The sequence below is a fragment of the Mus caroli genome, chromosome 8, assembly GCF_900094665.2.
Source record: "Mus caroli chromosome 8, CAROLI_EIJ_v1.1, whole genome shotgun sequence".
Taxonomy (NCBI): domain Eukaryota; kingdom Metazoa; phylum Chordata; class Mammalia; order Rodentia; family Muridae; genus Mus; species Mus caroli.
This window is the reverse complement of record NC_034577.1, coordinates 39,644,706-39,664,856: the sequence shown is the minus strand read 5'-3', so window position 1 is coordinate 39,664,856 and position 20,151 is coordinate 39,644,706. Positions and strand designations below refer to the sequence as shown.

The following is a 20,151-nucleotide window of genomic DNA, read 5'->3' as shown; positions in this document are numbered from 1 at the left end:
AAGGTGCAGATTTTGTCATAGTGTATATAGTTACATGTAACAAGGAAGACAGCTTAGTTTTCTGGAATTAACAATAGTTTTTTTTTTCTTGAAGCAATTTAATTTGCTCTTTGTTGCAATTAATTAAAAAAATCATAAAAACAAAAAAAAACAAAAAAACAATGTGGGGGAAAGTTAAGGAGAAAAGATGAGAAGTCCGAAGCAGGTCCCTGCCATATCCACACATAGAAACTAAGTAATCTGTTGACTGACAGCCAAGGCTTTCCCAAATTGCACTGCAAATGCTAGTTCTCTGTAAATATCTGCTGGCTTGTATGATGAGTTTTCAGGAGCAGCACTGAGCAAAGTGACAGTGAAATCGTTCTAAAAGCGCAGATTTGAACATGTTCTAATTAATTTTTTATCATGTTCCCCCCTCTGTCCCCCAACTCCTCCCAGATCCTTCCAACCTCTCCATATACAAGTTTAATTTTGTGGTCGTGGTGTCTCTCTACACTGCACCCCCCCCAAAAAAAAAACACCACAGAAAAGCAAAAGAGACACACATGCGTGCATGCAACACACACACAAGTCAAAACATGCAAAAGACCAATAACAAATATATGTGCAAAACAAAGCAAAACAAAATTAAAGTCCACAAAAATGCCATGAGTTTGTTAAATTTAGACATTTATTTTTAAAGTACTTCATATTACTGTTGGAAGACTGGGGAGGGTGTTCCCTGCTTTGTTTGGAGATGGGGAGAGAGAACATGCCAGTGGAAGGGTGGCACTTCCGATGCCTCCCTCGACCCACAGTTCCTTTGGTCAGACCCTGTGGGAATGGATCCATGCGGTGCCCCTCCTGTCTGGCTATTAGATGGTTTTCTTTTCATGCATCTCGCCAGCTATTCCATTGGTTCCACATAATTTGATTATTATTCTTGCTAGGGAAGTATAACAGCCTTCCGAAGGTTCTCCTGCAGTGCCCTTCCCTTCCCGGGAATCTGGGATCTGGGGACCAGGTTATAGAATGGGTGACTACTGATTTTTCTGTCCTTCTTAAGATATGCTGGCTTCCTGTTTCTCTTCCAGGGTTCAGGAGGTGAGGCTGGTGAGGAGGCTGTAGAAGGCACCAGTGGGGTCAGTGATCCAGCCAGCTTTGCTGTAATCAAACTCCGAGAGCTAAATGAGAAACTTGAATACAAAAGGCAAGCTCTAAGTTCTATTCAGAATGCACCAAAACCTGATAAGAAGGTAACTGTCTTGCTTTCAAGGTTGTCTCTGAAAGTGTCCTTGAGATATAGTTTCAGTTTGTGCTGAGAAGTGTCAGCTTCCTCAAGAATTGTAAGCAGGAGCAAGTTCCATTGTCAGTTTGTGCTTCTACAACTTAGAGAACATCATGGAATGATACAAACAAATGTTTTACTAAGAACCGGCAGGGTTGACAGTTTGAAGCCACGAGCTATTTCCCTTTCACTGCAATTCTGAACACCTGTGATGTTGTCTCCACGTCATCTGATTCTTGTCTTTCCTGGGGAGGGAAAGGCACTGCACTGTTTTTCTGCGGTATTCTAGAGACTAGAGAGATGGCTTGCAGTGAATAGCACTTGCTGCTCTTACAGAAGACCTGGGGTCAATTCCTAGGACCCTAGGGTAGCTCACAACCATCTACCACTCTAGTCCAGGGATTGTGACACCCTCGTCCTTTTTCTATACGGCACTAGTTACACACACAGTGCACAGATGCATATGTAGGCAACCAGCCATACATGTTATATAAAATAAATATAAAGAATTAAAAAGATAATATAAACAACTTGCGGCTGGCGAGATGACCGGTGGGTAAGAATACTTGTTGCTATTGCAGAGGCTCCAGGTTTGGTTCCCAGAACCCTCATGGCAGCTATTATCCCAGGTATAGAGGATTTGATATGCTCTCTGACTCCTGTGGGCACTGCATACATGTGGTGCACAGACATGTGTGCCGGCAAACACCCATATACATCCACATGAATATATCTGGTTCTAACAGATGTAAAGAGTGGGGCTGGAGAGGCCTTGTGGGGCCGAGCACTTGCTGTACAACTGTGAGAGCTGGAGCTTGGATCGCCAGCACCCACATAAAAGGCAGGCAGGGGAGACCTGCCTGTAGGAGCAGGGGCTGCGTTGGTGACTGTTAGGCAGATCAGGGGTGTCTTCTGGCCTGGCCGGCTGCCCAAAACGATGAACTGCAGACTCTGTGAGATACCTGTTCCCTAAATAAAGTGGAGAGTGACTGAAGAAGATGCCTGATGTTGGCCTGTGACTTGTGTGTGTGTGTGTGTGTGTGTGTACATGCACACATTCATACACCACACACATGCATGTGCGCGCGCGCGCGCACACACACACACACACACACACACACACTTACTTTTCTCTTTAAAGAGCAGCTCACAAATCGGTACTGTTTTTTTCCCTGTTTTTATGTCTCTTTGGAGTTGAACCGTGTTTTGAAAGTATAGGTGTGATCTGTTATAATGGGTTTCCTCTGTCCTGAATGTGTTGAGGAAGGTAACTGTGAGTAAACGATTGAATAAATCACATAGGATTTCCCTCTTTGTGGTACTTTAATACTTTTCTCATGAGTATTCAGTGATTTTATAGTGGGAGAATATTGTTCTGAAATAATATTGTAAGAAAACCAAGATAACATAAGAGGGAAAGAAGCTTGGAAATTGCTTTAATCGCCCTCTACTGTGCTAAATAAAGGAGACAAACCTAGGTTTTCAGTCATCATATGAAATAGATCACAGAGACAAGCCCTAGGTCTCCAGTCATCATAGGAAGTAGACCACAGAAAGGAGACAAGCCCTAGGTCTCCAGTCATCATAGGAAGTAGACCACAGAAAGGAGACAAGCCCTAGGTNTCCAGTCATCATAGGAAGTAGACCACAGAAAGGAGACAAGCCCTAGGTCTCCAGTCATCATAGGAAGTAGACCACAGAAAGGAGACAAGCCCTAGGTCTCCAGAGTCACTATAGGAATTGGGTTTATTTTTTCCTCACATGGAGCCATCCCAGTTAGTGTACATGGGATATGGAGGGCCCTTTGGCCTTCCCTGATGTCCTTGCATGATAAACAGCATCAGCTGGCACAGTGGTCTGTACGATAGTGTGGCATGTTCCCTCAGAATGGTTGTGTCTATTCTAAATTTACCTCATGTTAAATTAAAATGTGTCTCCAGGAAGCCATATGAACGATGAGTTGGAGAGATTTCAGTGAGTTCTAACGTGTGGGTCATCAGGTGGCTGAAAGACATTCTTTAGCCTTTCTTGAGAGAATTTCTAATAACCGTGGGCTAAACATTTCTGAGCTGTAATTACATGAAGGATTCTCAAGTGATTGGAGGCTTCACTGATGTTGTGGCTTAATCACCAATCTCGGATCCCAGGGCAGGAGGGAAGTTCATGTTTCCTGTTAACCAGATTGTCCCTGAGCTGTGAAGGGAGCCCTCTTTTCCTGACAGTTGTGCTCAGGGATGGGAGCGCCAGGAGGAACCTCATCTGCCTTATGTCAGTCACGTTTGAAAACATAAAATATATAAAGTATGTCTAATACTGGACATTATTTATTCATTTATTCATATTGATGCTGAAAAGACTTTGGTAATCTAGTAACTTATAGATACCCAGAAAACTCTTACATCTTAGGATGTTTTGTTTTGTTTTGTTTTGTTTTTCTGAGATAAACATGAATCAGCCTTTCCTGTGCATGTACCCACAGGTTTCTCCTCACTTGGGGCCTGGCTTTTAATGTTCCACCTTTCAAATCTCTTTACCAACAGTATCATTAACTGTTGCATGTAAAGTTAGCCCCCGTTTTACTGTATTTCTCTAGAAAAATTTTGATCTAACACAAACTGGGTCGTTATTGGGAGTGAATCATTAACCTGGAATTCTATAGACGCTAAGAGTAAATCCATGATGCTCTGCTGATCCCTGCGAAAATCCAGCAAACTGTTGAGCTGGCAAGAGGGCCCAGTCAGTAAAGTGTTTGCTGCACAAGCGTGAAGACCTAAGTTCAAATCCCCATCCCCGTGTAGAAAGCTAAGCACGACGATGCACATCTGTAACCCACAGTACTGGAGTTGCAGATAGGTGTATCCACAGAGCTCCCAGGCCAGACAGGCTGCCCAAAATGGAAGGATGAGCTCCAGGGTCAGTGAAAGCCCCTTTCTCTTTGTTGAAAAAAAGACACCTGACATCAACTTCTGACCTTCATACATATACAAAGTCAGTGTAACAGTCTGCCCCAGTTCACCAGAATCACACATGCTGCTCTAGGGGAAAAAACCATGGTCAGTTGATGGTAACATGAAGGACATTGGCATTGTCCCTTGGATATGGTGTTCCCCATAGCCTTCTGCAGCAGGAGAGGAAGCTGCTGACTGTAAACTGCAGGTTTACGCAGGTCTTACGAAAAAGAGGCGTGACATCCGAGGAGAGCGGAAACATAGCCTTTAAGATAGAATCTGTGCTGTTCATCTGTTCATCCTTTTACCTTTCGGCTGCTGTGGATACTGCTGCTGTGAGCACTGGTGTACAGATACTGCTTCAGTCCTGTCCAGTTCTTCCAGATTCATACCCAGCAGTACGTATGACTGCAGATTCATGCCCAGCAGTACGGATGACTGCAGGGCTCCTGCTGATGGTCTCTCATTTTTGGAGCAACGACCACACTGTTGCCCTGTGCTTATACCACTTTACAGCTCAGGACAGTTCCTGTCTCTACCCCTCAGCTTTCCTCTCTCTCCTCTCCTGTTTTTTTATAGGCCCTATCCCAGGAAAGGGGACCTTGGAGTTTTGACTTGCATTTCCTAATGTATTAATGCCACTGGCCATGTTTTTATGTGTCTAGTAACTGCCTTTTATATATTGTTTGAAAACATGTGTATGCAAGTCTGCTTCCCATTCTTAAAGTAGGTCGTCTAGTGTCAAATTTCAAAAGTTCTCTTTATGTCCAGACTGTTAAAGCATATAATGTATGTTGTACCATCGAGTATGTTATATGTAAGTATTCCCTCCCTTTGTAGGCTTGACCTCTTCACTGTTTTACAGAATTTTAAAAATAAAGTGCTGTTTTCTGTTCTTTTGTTGCCTGTGCCTTTGGTGTCCACAAGAAGTTGTGGCTTGGCTTAATCTAGCATTGTGCTGCCGCCCTCCTATAGCTTCTCTGGTTTTATTTTGTAGATTTTGTGCTTTTGTCTCTGGGCATTCTTATTAATCTTGGGGTCCACCACCATTCTCTTGTATAGGGGCATCCAGTTTCCTGTTGTCATTTGTTGGAAGACACTTGTCCTTTCCCATGACCACGTGGTTGAGTTTTTATTCAGGGCTGTGGACTCCACTGATTGATCTTTATGCCTTGCCTTGTGCCAATCTCACTGGCTTTAAATACTGCCGTTTTAGAAGTTTGGAAGTCAGGAAGTGTGAGTCCTCTAACTTTGTTCTTATTTTCAGGACTCTTTGGGGTGGGGTGGGGGTGGGGTTTGAGATCCCGTATGAGCTTAGGGATGAATGTTTTTGTAAGGAAATTATGATAGAGATTGCGTTACACATATGCACTGCACTGTGGGATGTTGCTGTCACTGCAACAGTATCAGGTCTTCCAGGACATGAATTTAGGCTCTCTTCACAAATATTTGTCATTTTTAATCATTTTTTATTGGTGCTTTATAGTTTTCATTATGGAACCCTTTCATTTGCTTGGCTAACACCTGAGAATGCTACTCTTTCAGGCGCTGTTTTAAGTGGCGCTGTTCCCATTTACTCCTCATTAGCACACAGGAGCCCAGCTGTTTTGTGTGTTGGTTTTGGGTGCAGCTACTCTGCTGGCTTGCATAATCTTTGAACTGTTCTCGTAACTCCCAGGTTGTTTTTCTTATGGTAGATTATTTCCAAGTTGAAGGATGAAATACTTCTGATAGAGAAAGAATGCACGGCTCTTCAGCTGCACATGGCGAGAACAGATTGGTGGTGTGAGAACCTGGGCCTGTGGAGAGCGTCCATCACCAGCGCAGAGGTATCATTGCTGTTGGTGGTCTTTAAGCCAGAGTTCTCCCTGGAGAATTAGGACTGCAGATCAGAAAGTGCACTCGTTCTTCCAGCCACCCTGTCCACTCCCTTCTTCCCTCTATTTGCACTCTGGTCTGCTCCTGTGTGAGTGGGGGTTGTCCATCTTCATGGTGTGGATCTGATCTCAGTCAGTATTTCCATATATCCATAATACAGTATTTACATGATAAGAAGTGAAGACTCTAAGCATCTTTTATTGTTCTGTTTTGTTCACATAGATCTCAGCTATAAGGTCTTTAATAATAAATATTTTTTCTCTTGTTATTCAGTTCCTTGAGAGGTTTGAAGGATACGCTCTCTCCTTTTGTGTTTTCAGTGTATGTTAACTGTATAAAACAATGGCTCTCGTTTTGGTTTTTCATACATGTGTATAATGGGCTGAGATCATTTCCACCCCAGCTAGCTCTCTCGCTCCCTGCTCTAACCCCTTTCATTTGACTACAAGTAACTTTCCTCAGGAGGAAAGACTTCATAAGCCTTTACTACATGGTTACTGCCGACAGCCTTCCTCCTCCCGAGTCAGGTGGAAAGCTGGAAGAAACCAGTCATGTCCACCATACTTCAGACAAGTAGCAAGGCTGTGTGTGAGCGTGACAGCGTGATGTTTCGTCCCGTTGTTCTTTCAGGTGGCTCAGCTATGCTCCTCTCCATGTTTCAGCGGCTTGGTGGCTAAATGAGAGAGAGCTTAAAACACTAGATACGGCAAACACAAAGCATGCTCTCCAAACACTGCTCTGTAACTCCAAGAGTGTGTCTGAGGGCAGCGAACCAAGGAAGGCTGTGCTCAACCTTGGAATGCCATTTTAAAAAATGTAATGGTTGATAATTGTCCTTGGTGATCAGCTCAGAAGGTGTTGCCTATAGGAGGAGGCCTTTTCAGTTGTACTTAGAGCTGCATCAGCATATTAAAATCTTCCAAATGCAGACTGGGGAGAAGGAGGGGCAACCCCCAGGAAGTACTTCCCTCACAAAGCACTTGGCTCCAGTAACCAGTCCTTATTTCAGCGGGTGGTAGTGATACCTTGATCACTGTGAATATTAGGGAAGTAGAAACGGATCACAGGGGAATCCTGTGTAAGATGCATGCGTTGACGTCATGCCAGATGATAGTGCCTGGCCCACTTACTAGATGTATGGGAAATTGGCTATTTTGGCTGGGCCTCCACTTCTGTCCTACATAGTAGAATAGTAATCCTGCCTCATGTGATGTATGTACTATCCATGAAACCTAGTGTCTCTTGGCTTTTCTTTTTGAGTCTTCTCTAATTTATATTAATTCAGACTTAAATTAGTATAATTACCCCCTTTGTGTGTGTGTGTGTATGTGAATTGTGTAAAGTCGTCAGTTAAAAGCCTCCGTCATAGTACCTGTTCTCTGCTTACTGTGTCACCAGGCCAGGGTGTCTGCCTTCTGAGGGGAAAACAAAGCCAAGCATTCACTCACGTGCAGGCTTACTCAGGTTATTGGCAGGGTTCAGGGTCCCTTGTTGCAAGCCTGAGGTCCCAGCTCTCTTCTCCAGCTGGTTTCCTTCTTGGACTTCTATTCTGTCTGACTTGGTTTCCTGTCTTGTGACAGAAAACCTGCTTCTTGTGGCTCTTGGGATTGAGACCGACTCAGATAGTCCCCCATATTTTAAGATCTATGATGTCAGATAGCATGATCTAATTACCACAGTAAGATCCATCATACTTAGAATCCCAGGATTCATTGAGCAGACCATGTAGGACATAGCAGAGAGGAAAACTGTGTGTGTTGACAGGGTTGCTAAAAATTCGCTGGGGTATCTGCTTGTCATGACTTAAGTTTCTGGACTCTTTTGTTTTGTTTTGTTTTGTAGGTGACAGAAGAGAATGGCGAGCAAATGCCTTGTTACTTTGTCAGGGTAAATCTACAAGAAGTTGGAGGAGTTGAAACTAAGAACTGGACCGTCCCAAGAAGGCTCAGTGAGTTTCAGAATTTACATCGGAAACTTAGTGAGGTATGAATACTCGTGAACACGGGCTCGCGAACACGGGCCGCGGAGTTTCTGAGCATGAAGAGATTTCAGAGCGCGTGCCATTCATAGAGGAAAATGGATTGCTCTTTCTGCATGCTCCTGACGCTGGTGCAGAAGCATTTCAGCCCAGCATTTGGAAATGACTCATAGACCAAGCCATCTAGTCTACTCAGGACAGATGGTTGTCTGATTTTACAGTAAATTGCTGTAGAGCCCCAAAGATGTAAGCCCAGGGGTCATCTAGAGCCAGTAGCTTTGAACCTGCCTGCTGTAACCTTTTAAAGGCTGTGTGTCAAAGCAGTGAGAGGAGAATAGTCTCTGAAATCTGTAGAGTGGAGTGGCTGAAAATACCCAGGCAGAGAGCTCAGCCAGGATCCCAGATCTACCATCCCTGCTCGGGAGAATTAAGGGAATAAGTGCTACAGAACAAGTAGAAGACTATGTGGTACACAGAAGACACTTTAGTGATTGTGTTGCTGTTAGTAGTAATGAGAATTGTATTGCTTTTATATACATATATGATATATAATGTAGATGTAGCTATTATAAATGTACATAATGGTTTGTAAACTACCATGTATTTTCTGGTGTGTATTTTAGTCATAAAGTTTTGGAGGCCACCAATCTAGGTCAGTGTATGTGTTTGATAGTTGAGGGAAACTAATTCCAGTGTTTAATTGACTTACAGGGTGTGTGCATAGTAGCCAAGTCAGGCTTAGAACCTAGTTTGTTTTTTCCCTGTTTCCTCAAGCAATTCCACCTTTCACAGAAGACAAGTTCCTCTTCCCGCAGCTGTGAAACCTCTGCAGGCATTTCAACCTGAAGTTCAGGCCATTTTTCTCTTTCTCAAAAGCCATGGTTACCTCTCAGGTTTCTCTCTTGCAAATGAAAGGTGTCTGCTTCCTTTAGCTTTGTCTGGGCTAATTTCTAATACTCTTAAGCAAGGACTTGCAGATGCTAACTTTTCAAGTACTCTTGAAAGAATGGCAGCCAAAGCATGCGTGCCGTGCTCCCGCATTTCACAGGCTGACTGTGGTCACTGTGTGAGCACGGACAACAAATCTTGCTCTCAGCATACGAGTGACTAGAGTTAAGTATAAGTATCAGCTTAGCTTCTCAATAAAGATAAACGAGGAAAGGAGTCTGACATAAAACAGACTTGCCAATAAATGTCCTTGAAACATAGAAAAGTAATCCCACCACAACATCACACAAAGGAAACCATATAAAATCCATGTGTGGCCGTTGACTGTGGTCCTCCATCTGGACTGATGGCTGGACACATCTTCCCTGTCCACTGCTACTTACTGTGAGGTTCCTGCTGCGAGTCCCTCTCCAGTGACTCTGTAAGCAGTTGAAACAGCTTTCTGGTTCATGCCTCTTCACTCCTCTGAACCACGTAAGAGCCGTAATAAGGGTGAACCAGCACACACTGTACATCTAACCCAGGTCTGATGGAGGGCTCCACCGCAAAAGGAAACTTGTTATACTTTTATTACTACTAATATATACAGTCTCAGGTCTGTCTTTGGAAAGCAGTTACTAGAGCTTCTACCTCTGTTTTCTTTTTCCTTCCTCCCTCCCTCCTTCCCTTCCTTCCTTCCTTCCTTCCTTCCTTCCTTCCTTCCTTCCTTCCTTCTTTCCCTCCTTCCTTCCTTCCTTCCTTCCTTCCTNCCTTCCTTCCTTCCTTCCTTCCTTCCTTCCTTCCTTCCTTCCTTCCTTTCCTTGAAGGAGTTAGAAACACATCTTACAGTAGAAAAGCTAGTGTTCTGGGGTTCCAGATGAGCTGTGTGCTGTGTATGTGTCCATCCAATGCACAGCACTGCCCTGCTCCTTCAGATTATTTGGTCCTGATGACAGTGGTGCCTTTTAGCTGGATGTGATGATGCATGGCAGTAATCCCAGCTTTAGGCACATGGAGACAGGAAAATCACAAGTTCAAGATCATGGTGGGGTAGCATAGAGGAATAGATCTATTTGCTTTGTTCTAACTGTAATGATAAACTTTCTTAAGATTAAAATGTAGTTTTGAAAGAGTAACATTTAATCTCTCCCCTACAGTGTGTCCCTTCTTTAAAAAAAGTCCAGTTGCCTTCTCTCAGTAAGCTGCCTTTCAAATCTATAGATCACAAGTTCCTGGGAAAGTCAAGAAATCAGTTAAACGCATTTCTACAGGTAAGGAAATGAAAAGTGTTGGATGTAAAGCTGAAATCTACTTGGAGTTAAACTGTCACTGTCCCAAGAGCTTGCTAGTTTGCTCTGTGTTCTCCTAAGGCACTCCCAGTTTATGTTGTCAACCCCACACATATGTCCCCTTCACCATACCTGCCCTAAAGTTGACAGCCCCCAGTCATCATACTCAGCAGCAGCTGGTGACTTCTTTACTTCCAAACCCTTCCTCTGCTGACACTGGATAAGAACTTATAGCTGTTGCCAATGTGTAGTATAGCCACATTAGCTCACACATAAACTTGATTTCTGACAGGGTGTGCTGGTGTGGTCAATCCCAGCACATGGGAGATGGAGGCAGGTGGGTTTCTGTGAGCACAAGTCCAGTCTGGTCTATGTAGTGAGTAAGTTCCAGACAGCCAGGGTTGCATAGTGAGACCCTGTTTCAACAAAACAAAACAGCCAAAGCCCTTGGTTTATGGTTGTGCTTTCTCCTAGGTAGATGAGCATGTACAGAACTCCAGGACTTCAGAGCTTAAGGGCCAGTGTAAGCAGTTATATAGCTGTATGAACAGTTGCTCTCTGGAGAGAGGTGACACTGCTAGGCCAGAAGGCCACTCACTATACCTGAACACAGTCATTAAGGTTCTTTTGTGCTAAGTATAATGTGCAGATTTTAAGTTGCTCAGTTACAGACGAGTCAAGTTTTCTTACTAAATCAGTAGCTCGGGATCTTTGAGTTGTATGTAAAATAAAAGTTTTCATGGCATCACACATGAAATCACTAAGCACTAAGCACCGTCTGCATACCGTCTCCCATGAGCTGAGATATTAGGGCACCATCATTTATTTACAGTTAAGACTACTGAGAGGTGATGTCACGTAGTTTATTTCTGAGAAAAGGCAGCCCTTGGCTTGCTTGCTTGCTCGCTTGCTTGCTTTGTTTAGAACTGTGGTGAAGGTGAGGCCATGCCATCGTCAGTGCTGTCTGGCTAGCCTTGTAGCTCTCAGCAGCCCAGGTAGTCCTCTGAGTAGGAGTAATGAGTCCTCCTCCTCCTTCCTCCACAGAACCTGCTTTCAGATGAAAGACTGTTCCAGAGCGAAGCACTTTATGCCTTTTTGAGCCCTTCTCCTGACTACCTCAAGGTCATTGATGTACAGGGGAAAAAGACCTCCTTCTCATTGTCTTCATTTCTGGAAAAACTTCCTCGTGACTTCTTCTCCCATCAGGAGGTGAGTAGTTCAGAGGGAGGCCCGTCAGTATAATCAAGCAGGTAGCTTTCTGAAGCTCGTTTGAAAGAAGAGATGCTTGCCAAGAGGCAAATGCATCTGTTTCCAATGATCACGTTGTTCACATTTTGGAGTCTGTTACCTGGATGAATTACAGTGCAGATACACAGGGAGGTGACAGGTAAGTCCATGGACTGTGAACAGGAAGTGCTGCAGCAGCAGTGTCCTCAGGATGGGGACAGGGTGAAGGTCATCGGGCAAGAAGTTGGGCTGGGACTTGGAACTGAGGCCTCGGGGAGGAGGATGGGATAGTGGGCAGATCACTAGACTAGACTGGCAGGTGTCTATCACGTGCTTCTGGAAGATAAGGGAAAGGTTATGGCAAGGTAGGGGCTGAAGCTTCATTCTTGGACAAGGAGCATGTAGAATCAGGAATACCTGGCAGCAGGGTGTATGGTAAAGCAGTCAGTGGAGAGACAGCAGACATATTAAGTCTCATATTCTGTACCTTAGGCTTAAAGTATGTACAGAGCACTAAAGCCCCTTGTTTGGCTGTCTAGCAAGTTAGAAGAGACGAGCCTCCAAACTCTGCTTCTTTATCAGGATTGGCTTGTTGAGTTTGCACAGAGCGACCATGAACAAGAGTGTGGTACTTAATTGCATTCTGAATCGGGAAGAGAAATGCGCACATGATCTCAGTGTGCACCCCTGTCTCTGAGGCTCCTCTAACACCCACTTCCTCCATGTCTGCTTTGACCTGGCTAGCTTTCCTCTGTTATCTTAGACACGGATTCCTGATATATAAGTGACTTGGTCAGTATGAAATTGTTCTCTAAAGTAGGTGTTGTAGTTGCTTCTCAGTGCTCACCTTCCTCAAGCCCTCTGAAGTATTTAATGTTCCTGGGCCAGTGAGAAGCTGGGGAGTTTTAGAGGACTCCTTGTGCTTCCAAGAAACTCTCTGGGGCTGATCATCAGATAACACCCAACATCTCATAATTAGTCTTGTGCCTAGTTTTACAACCTCAGCTTTCTTTTTAAATTTTTATTGAAGAATTCTCATATGCTATATTTTGGTCATATTTTTCTCCCTCCCCAACTCCTTTCAAATCCTCCCCTTTGCCTTATTCACCCAACCTCACCCTTTCCCAAACAACAAACAAGCAAGCAAGCAAACAAACAAACAACCCCCAGTTCCCTGAGCCTTGAGAGGGATTTGATGAAGACAACCCATTTAGGACTAAGTGCTCCCAACTCTCTCCCTCTCTGCACACTGTCCAGTCCCAGGACTCTGTGTTAATTGCCATGTACTGCAAGGCGGAGCTTCTCTGATGGGGAAGAGTAATGCACAAATCTGTCATCAGGAGCCATTTTATTGCTATATTTTGTTTTGTTTTTATTTAATAACAGTAGTAGGTTTCCCCCTAGGTCCATGATCTGTCTTCCCTCAGAGCTTTGGCTTCCTTAGCAGTGTCAGGTATGGATTCCATCTCATGGAGTGGGCCTTAAGTCCAACTTAGAAAATGGGTTGGTTATTCTTGTACCAGTTGTACCGCTATTGTCCTAATTAATGTGTCTTGCAGGCAGGCTGCTGCTGTTGTGGATCGCAGGGTTTGTAGCTGAGTCATTCTGATGATTATCTTTCTGTCTGGTGTCATGCAGAGGACCTCTCAACACAGTAAACTTTAGTCAGTAGTGGTGAAGCTTCAAGTCAGGTGCCAGCTCAGCCTCTCTGTGTTCAGGGACCTGAGTGTGGTCTTCAGCAACAGGACCTGACCATCGAGTTGTGGTGACTAACCAATAGCCTTGGCATAGTCTGTGATGTTCAGGGGGTGTCCACAGGGCCGCTGTGGCCAGTGACCCAACAAGATGGAACCCGTTGCTGGCTCTGGAGTTATTACGTTCAGATTTGGGTTTTTTGGAGACACTAGAACAACATTCTCCAGCTGCCTTCTCAGCTGCTTGGTTTTTGGGCAGCTCTTCATCCTGCCCTGTGAAAGCTGCCATGTCTGTATGTCAGTCTCCATAGACCACTGTCAGCCACTGAGAGTCTGGCCTCATTGCACTCAAGTGTGCCAGCCTGGTGCCTGGCATATAGGAAGGTTTGAATTGAAATATGTAGATCAGGAAGTGAGACTAGCTCAAGTGTATGGGAGATGCTTGAAGGAGAACTTTAAAAATATCTCAATTACTTTAAAATGTGCATATTTTTAAGAGCAGTGAATTAAAAAACATTTTGGTTAAAAGTCAATATGCAAAAACAAATCTCATCATCTCTGGGAAGCTGTATTACAGTCCCTGATTATTTAAAGAGTGTTCCCCAGCCCCGCCCCACCCCCAGCCCCAGCCCCGCCCCACCCCCAGCCCCAGTTAGCTTATTTCAAACTTTGAATCTGGCTGTAGAGTCAGGCTGTCCCCTGAGGTTGGACACTGATAGAATAAGGGTAGGGTGGAAGTGGGAGTTTGGGGTCTGTAGTATACCAACTGCACTTTCCTGGGTCCGTGACCTGCTGCCTACGATGCTGCCTGTCCCTCAGGAGGAGATAGAAGAGGACAGCGACCTGTCCGATTACGGGGATGATGTGGACGGGAAGAAGGATGCCTTGGCTGAACCGTGTTTCATGCTGATCGGGGAGATTTTCGAACTTCGAGGAAGTAAGTCTCTTTGATGGCAGTGGGATTTATTGATCATTGCTCTGCTTCCAGCATGTATTCGATGTATCTGTACCCATGTGTTCATGCATCCAAGACGCACTTTAAAGATGCTTCAGGTGTTACACTTCATCCTTGGTGCTGAAGGTACTGCCTTAGGACAGAGAGAACTTCTATATTCCTGGAACTTGGGTTCCTGCTGTACTCAGCATTGTGCTCCTCTGTGTGAAAACAGAGATAATGCTTTGAACTCTTTTCATGTGGCTCAGTATAGTTTCATTCTCATCACCAGAACTTACTCAAAAAATGATTTGCATAGCCTGTGATTAAAGATGCAGTTTTGATGCCAGGGTAGTGTTTTGGATATTTATCATATATTATAAACATATAAGATGTATAATATATGAAGGTTGAGTGTAGAATAATTTCAGTAACTAAAGTTATAGAGTAAATAAACTTTAGAAATGGAGGCTAGTTAAAATGCTTAAGAAATGAGTCAAATATTAAACTCTTTCAGATGACAGTTTTTTTAGCCTTGTTGTAATTTAGATTCTTCTAAAATGGTCGCTGATCTTTAACTTGATTCAGTTTCGTCAGAAAACAATAGTATTACACTCAGTCTTTCTTTCTTCAATGAAATCTTGCCCACAAATCTCTGCGTCTTCCCATTTGCCACAGAGGGGTGAACAATGAGAATGCAGCATCCTACCTGGTAGCATCTTTCCCATAACCTCCAAGAGACGAAAACACTCCATGTCTGCATCAGAGCCAGTCCCAGCCCTAGGAGGACGCTAAATGCTGGCATTTTAGCCTGCTCATCCTCCGCTGACCGTCTGCTCAGAGCATGTTTGGTTTTGTCAGTGACATTTCCGAGAGGAATAAATAGAACGCCTTGATAACGAGACAGGATGCATTTGCCATCAGCAGACGCCTCAGGCGGCTGCTGCAGCTGCCTCCATACTTTGAACAGACATGCTTTAGTAGGAGTCAAGGGGGCATTTGGGCAGCTGGGGGCTGGGAATGAGGAGACAGGGCAAGTACTAGGGTGAGGAGACCCAGTAATGGGAGGGAACTCAGCAAACGTCTGCTTCCTCTTTGTGTTTGGTGTACAGAAGGACCTAGTAAGACACAGTTTTATTTTACATCCTCAACTGTCGGGCAGTTGTGATCAGACCGGCTGGCTAAGAACTACCTCTCTCCTGACATAGAAAGGCCAAGCAATCATCATGATGAACAGCAATGTTCATTCTAGCCCAAAGGCCAGCCTAAAATAAACACATCTACACACATCCCATACAGAGGCTCCAGGCATCTCTGAAGCATGGGTCTGAATCCAGACCCTAACTTTTATTTGGGGGTGATTAGGTTTTTAACTAGGCATTGAGGCCCAGTCAGTAGTTAGGAATACCATTACATGCCTTGGTCTAGTGCTGGGTCTATGCCAGCTGTTGCTCTTGTGTAATCACCCTTGGGAGAGGGCCTCTGGGAATTTATTCCTTTTAATTTTCCCTACTCGATCCAGAAGGCCTGAACTGTTGGCTCCATTGTTACCAAGTCTGTGTTTATCACTGTGCTAGTAGCCAAACATTCAGGGGCTAGAGATGGAAATGTGGATTTTTAAAACTTTTATATTAAAATTTATGAACATAAAAATATCATTTTTTCCTTTTTTGTTTACATTAATATTCTACACCTATAAAATGTCTCTATGTTAGTAATAAAAGTTATGACAGGTGGAACCCCTCATGCACAGAAAATACCCTTAGTGACTGTCTTAATCAGGGTTCCATTGTTGTGAAGAGAACCATGATCAAAGCAGCTCCTCTAAAGGGAAACATTTAATTGGGGCTGGCGTACAGGTCAGAGGCACACTCTGTTATCATCCTGATGGGAAGCATGGTGGCACACAAGTAGACACGGTACTGGAGAAGGAGCTGAGAGTTCTATATCTTGATCTGTAGGCAGCAGGAAACTGTGTGTCACACTGCTTGAGCATAGGATACCTCAAGCCTGCTTCCACAGTGTTGTACTTCCTCTAGCAAAGCCACACCTTCTCCAACAAGCCACACCTCCTAAAAGTGCTACTCCCTATGGGCTAAGCATTCAAACACGTGGGTCTATGGGGGGGGGCATAGCTATCAAACCCCACAGGGACAGAGTAATACAGGCCCACTTTAATCTCATCCTCTTCCAGGTGAGGGGCCTGAGGTTCAGCAAGGTGATGTATGCCCAGCTGCTCTGGAAGGTGTTGCAGGAAAAGAATTCACATATTATTCAGGACTCTGGTTTTAAACTTCTCATCTCTTGCCCCCATTTAAGCACATGAGATATTACAGTACAGTGTGTTGAACAGACTAGAGCACTCCAAGGGAGCACTCAGGGCATCACTTTATTCACATTTGCTAATGTCTGTCAACATTTGAATACAGACATTTCTCCTGAGAATTCTTTGTTAGAAAATTGGAAGCAGAAATCTACAACAGGAACTGCGCTGTCTGCTGTGGTAACCAGCCATGCAATCAGCAGCCCAGGGCCTGGGAAGTAAAGTGTTATTTCAGCTCTTCTGTAGGCAGAAGAAAAAGGGGGCAGGGGGAATCCTCTTAACTCTCACCTCTTCATTTGCCTACTGAAAAATGAAACCTTGGTCAGAGTCTCCTGAGCAGGAGTATGCTCCAGAGAGTGGGGCCTGTGATCAATACGTAGATTCAGACCGAATCAAAGGACAAGATTGTATGCCTTGTTGAGCTGTGAAACTGGGACGCTTGTAATATCCTGAGATAAATGTTTTCTTCTGTCTTATATTTTAGTGTTTAAATGGGTGCGAAGAACATTAATCGCTCTTGTTCAGGTCACGTTTGGAAGAACCATCAACAAGTGAGTTGTTCCAAATTACCATTCCCCTTTGTCTGCATATTGAATTGCCTTACAGTACGGCAGCCTTATGGACAGATTTAAGTAGAAGTGTCCTTCCTTTGTCTTTTGATCCTGATACAGTGCTGAGGCCTGTGAGGAAGCACATGCATGGTGAACAGATGACAGACATTTGAGCTAGTTCCAGCATTCACTTTGAGAGTTGTAGTAGCATGTCAATTCTTCATGTGTGGAGGGCTGTGTCTAAACTGCACTGCAGTATCCATTCACATAATACATTTGCATAAGCAATCTCCTATAGGACAGTTTGGAGCCGTCCATAAAGTGTTCCACATTTGGCGTTCACTCACAAAGCTCTGGTCTTCATGAGAACTCAATGGTCAGCCACCATTTCTTACTAAGAAGCTATTGATGTTGCTCACAGCTGGGGGCGCACGCCTTCCACAGCAGTCAGAGGTAACTTCAGAGATCAGTGCGGCTCCCATCTCAGTGGCTGGAGATAAATGAAGAGACGGCAGCGTGGCTTCCTGAGCTCGCCCTGTGCTGTTCTGTAGAGCTAACCTGGCTTCTTGTCCAGTGGCCTCGCCCTGTTCATGTTATCTCTGTGCTACCACTGTCAGGTTCTTTAACTATCCAAAATAAAATAACTTCAAGAGGCTATCATTAGGGTTTTCTGCAGAATAGAGGTGTGAGTGAATGTCTAAGCATTTAAAAAGTAAACCAGTTTGTATACAGTAAAGTAAGTTTTGAGGTGAAAGTATTGGTTTTCCAAGAGAATAATTTACTGTTGAGCATTGGTGAGATGTTAATGACAGTTGTATTGTGTAAGCTTATACAGTTCTTTCAGGAAATACTATAACAAGAGCTTACTTTTTTGTTGTTGATTTATACCTATTCCTGGTGGTCACAGCAAACATTTACTTCTGTTTTATTTCTAAATTTAAGAAAAAAATAGTTCAGGTTATCTGTCAGAGGCTTGCTTATTAAATTTAGTGTCCTTGGATTGGAAGAAGAGCCCATTTAGTGTATTTTTTATCTTGGGAAAACTTGATTAGAATTGACAGGTTTTAGATAAAGAAATCCCCAGGTGCCCTCTTGCCCCTCATACTTGAGCTTGTGAATGTATTTTCCTTGTCAGTTTCAACCAGTCATGTGCTCTTCCATGTTCCTCTACTGACAGTAGCTCCTGCTTACAAAATGAGCAGCTGGGAGTGGAGAGTTATTGCCTGGAGCCTGAGGAGCCTCTTGCAGGAATCTTTGAGGTTGATCGTGCCAGTGGGCTTGCTGCGTGGCAGGGACTGTAGAACCTCTGGCACATGCTGTTTGCCATCCACGGAGGCCAGCACATCATAAAATTCCAGTCATAGTGTTTGTCAGCCTCTTGTCTTGAGGCCACCTTGGTCTCACAGACTTTATTTGCTTCAAAAGCTTTTGGCTGATCAAAGAAAAGACTTAGGCACTGATCTTTCCTAAGAGTGGCCTAATGTCCAGTCACAGATAGAAATTTCTTCATGGAGTGCAAGTAGTTAACCCAAAACAGAACTACAGAAACCAAAGCGTGCTGTTGCCAGCATAGAGAGCTTTAGTGTTCTCAGGAAAACAGACAGGAAGTTGGCCATTACTTTTAAGACATAAGTCCTTTTAAACAGATAAGTGATTTTCTTTGTCTAGATTTGAATTGCACCATATTTGGTCGTGTTTAGTTTTTCACTGTGAAACAGGTAACGTCTCAGTTTGACTCAGAGTTTAATCCTTTTTCAAAATTAACTGCCCGCTGTGTATGCAGTGATCTGGACATGCATTCAGAGGGAGATGTCCCCAAAACCCTTGCTTACTCTTAAACATCTGACTGCGACATGGGCTCCTGCAGAGCTCTCGGATTGCTGTTGGGATTGGTTAACGCTTCTGATTTATGGGGCTTCTGGGCCTGGTAACCTAGGGCGAGCGATCCTTTTCCTTTCCAGCCTGACAGCTACGTCTGGGCCCTTTGAACTGTGTTGACTTGTGTGTTGCTACGGGACTGGTTAAAGTTTGATCTGTGTAGGACTGTAGAGAAGTCTCGTCTAGGTAAAAGCTATTTCTGCACATCTGTGCCGGTCGAGTGTGCCCAGCCCAGGCTTCATGCCCGTGACCCTTTGCAGTTGACTTGTAGTGCTGGACCTTTGAAAGGCGTCCTTGCTCCCTGCCGCTCTCTCTGGGTCAGAATATTTTTTCCCCAGGACTCTCTGCTGCAGTCACTCTAGGACGGCCAGTAAAAAAAAGTATGGCTCTCCTTTAGGACTTTAGGGGCCCAAGGAAGTTTCCTTGTCATCTGTCTCAAGAAGTGGGTTCATACTTCGAATTTATAAGGGTCATGGAGAAATAATTAATGTACAGGGGGAGTTAAATCCTCAGACAAATCTCAGTCTTCTTTTCTTGTCTGTACTGATTGGAAGGCAAACATTTGGAAAAAGCAGATGCCATAGGAAATGTGAATCCCATATTCTATGTATGTATGAAATTCTCAAATAAAAAAGGAAGAAAGAAAAAGAAAATAATGTTAACGCAGCCCCAGGACCGAGTTGGTCATCCAGTTTTGCCTGACCGAACACTAACTTTCGCCACCACAGTTATGAAATAGGTTATTCATCAGACGTTCAGCTCAGGCTGTATCCTAACCCACCCATTGACAAATGCCTTCTGAGAACACAGTATACAGTTTTAAAAACTTCAGCAAGCAATACTTATCTCTTCCAAGGCAAATCCGCGACACGGTGAGCTGGATCTCCAGCGAGCAGATGCTGGTTTACTACATCAGTGCTTTCCGGGATGCCTTTTGGCCAAACGGGAAGCTGGCACCTCCGACAAGAGTCCGAAGCGTAGCACAGAGTCAGGAGACGAAGCAGAGAGCACAGCAGAAGCTGCTTGAGAACATTCCAGGTGAGGCCTCGGCTTGACACAGTCTGAGAGTGTGCACCAACACACGGGTCTGAGAGTGTGTACCGACACACGGGTCTGAGAGTGTGCACCGACACACGGGTCTGAGAGTGTGAACCGACACACGGGTCTGAGAGTGTGTACCGACACACGGGTCTGAGAGTGTGCACCGACACACGGGTCTGAGAGTGTGCACCGACACACGGGTCTGAGAGTGTGCAC

At 44.3% G+C, this 20,151-nt stretch overlaps 1 protein-coding gene across 1 annotated transcript in view; it reads left to right on the top strand.

Moving 5' to 3' along the window:
- Snx25 (sorting nexin 25) overlaps positions 1-20,151 on the top strand; it is a 116,837-nt gene that overhangs the window by 93,903 nt on the left and 2,783 nt on the right. The window contains exons 10-17 of the mRNA XM_021169438.2: positions 1,074-1,235; positions 5,913-6,044; positions 7,936-8,076; positions 10,156-10,269; positions 11,332-11,496; positions 14,028-14,145; positions 16,950-17,016; positions 19,751-19,932. Coding sequence (XP_021025097.2) covers positions 1,074-1,235; positions 5,913-6,044; positions 7,936-8,076; positions 10,156-10,269; positions 11,332-11,496; positions 14,028-14,145; positions 16,950-17,016; positions 19,751-19,932 — 1,081 coding nt within the window. The remainder of the gene's footprint in view (positions 1-1,073; positions 1,236-5,912; positions 6,045-7,935; positions 8,077-10,155; positions 10,270-11,331; positions 11,497-14,027; positions 14,146-16,949; positions 17,017-19,750; positions 19,933-20,151) is intronic.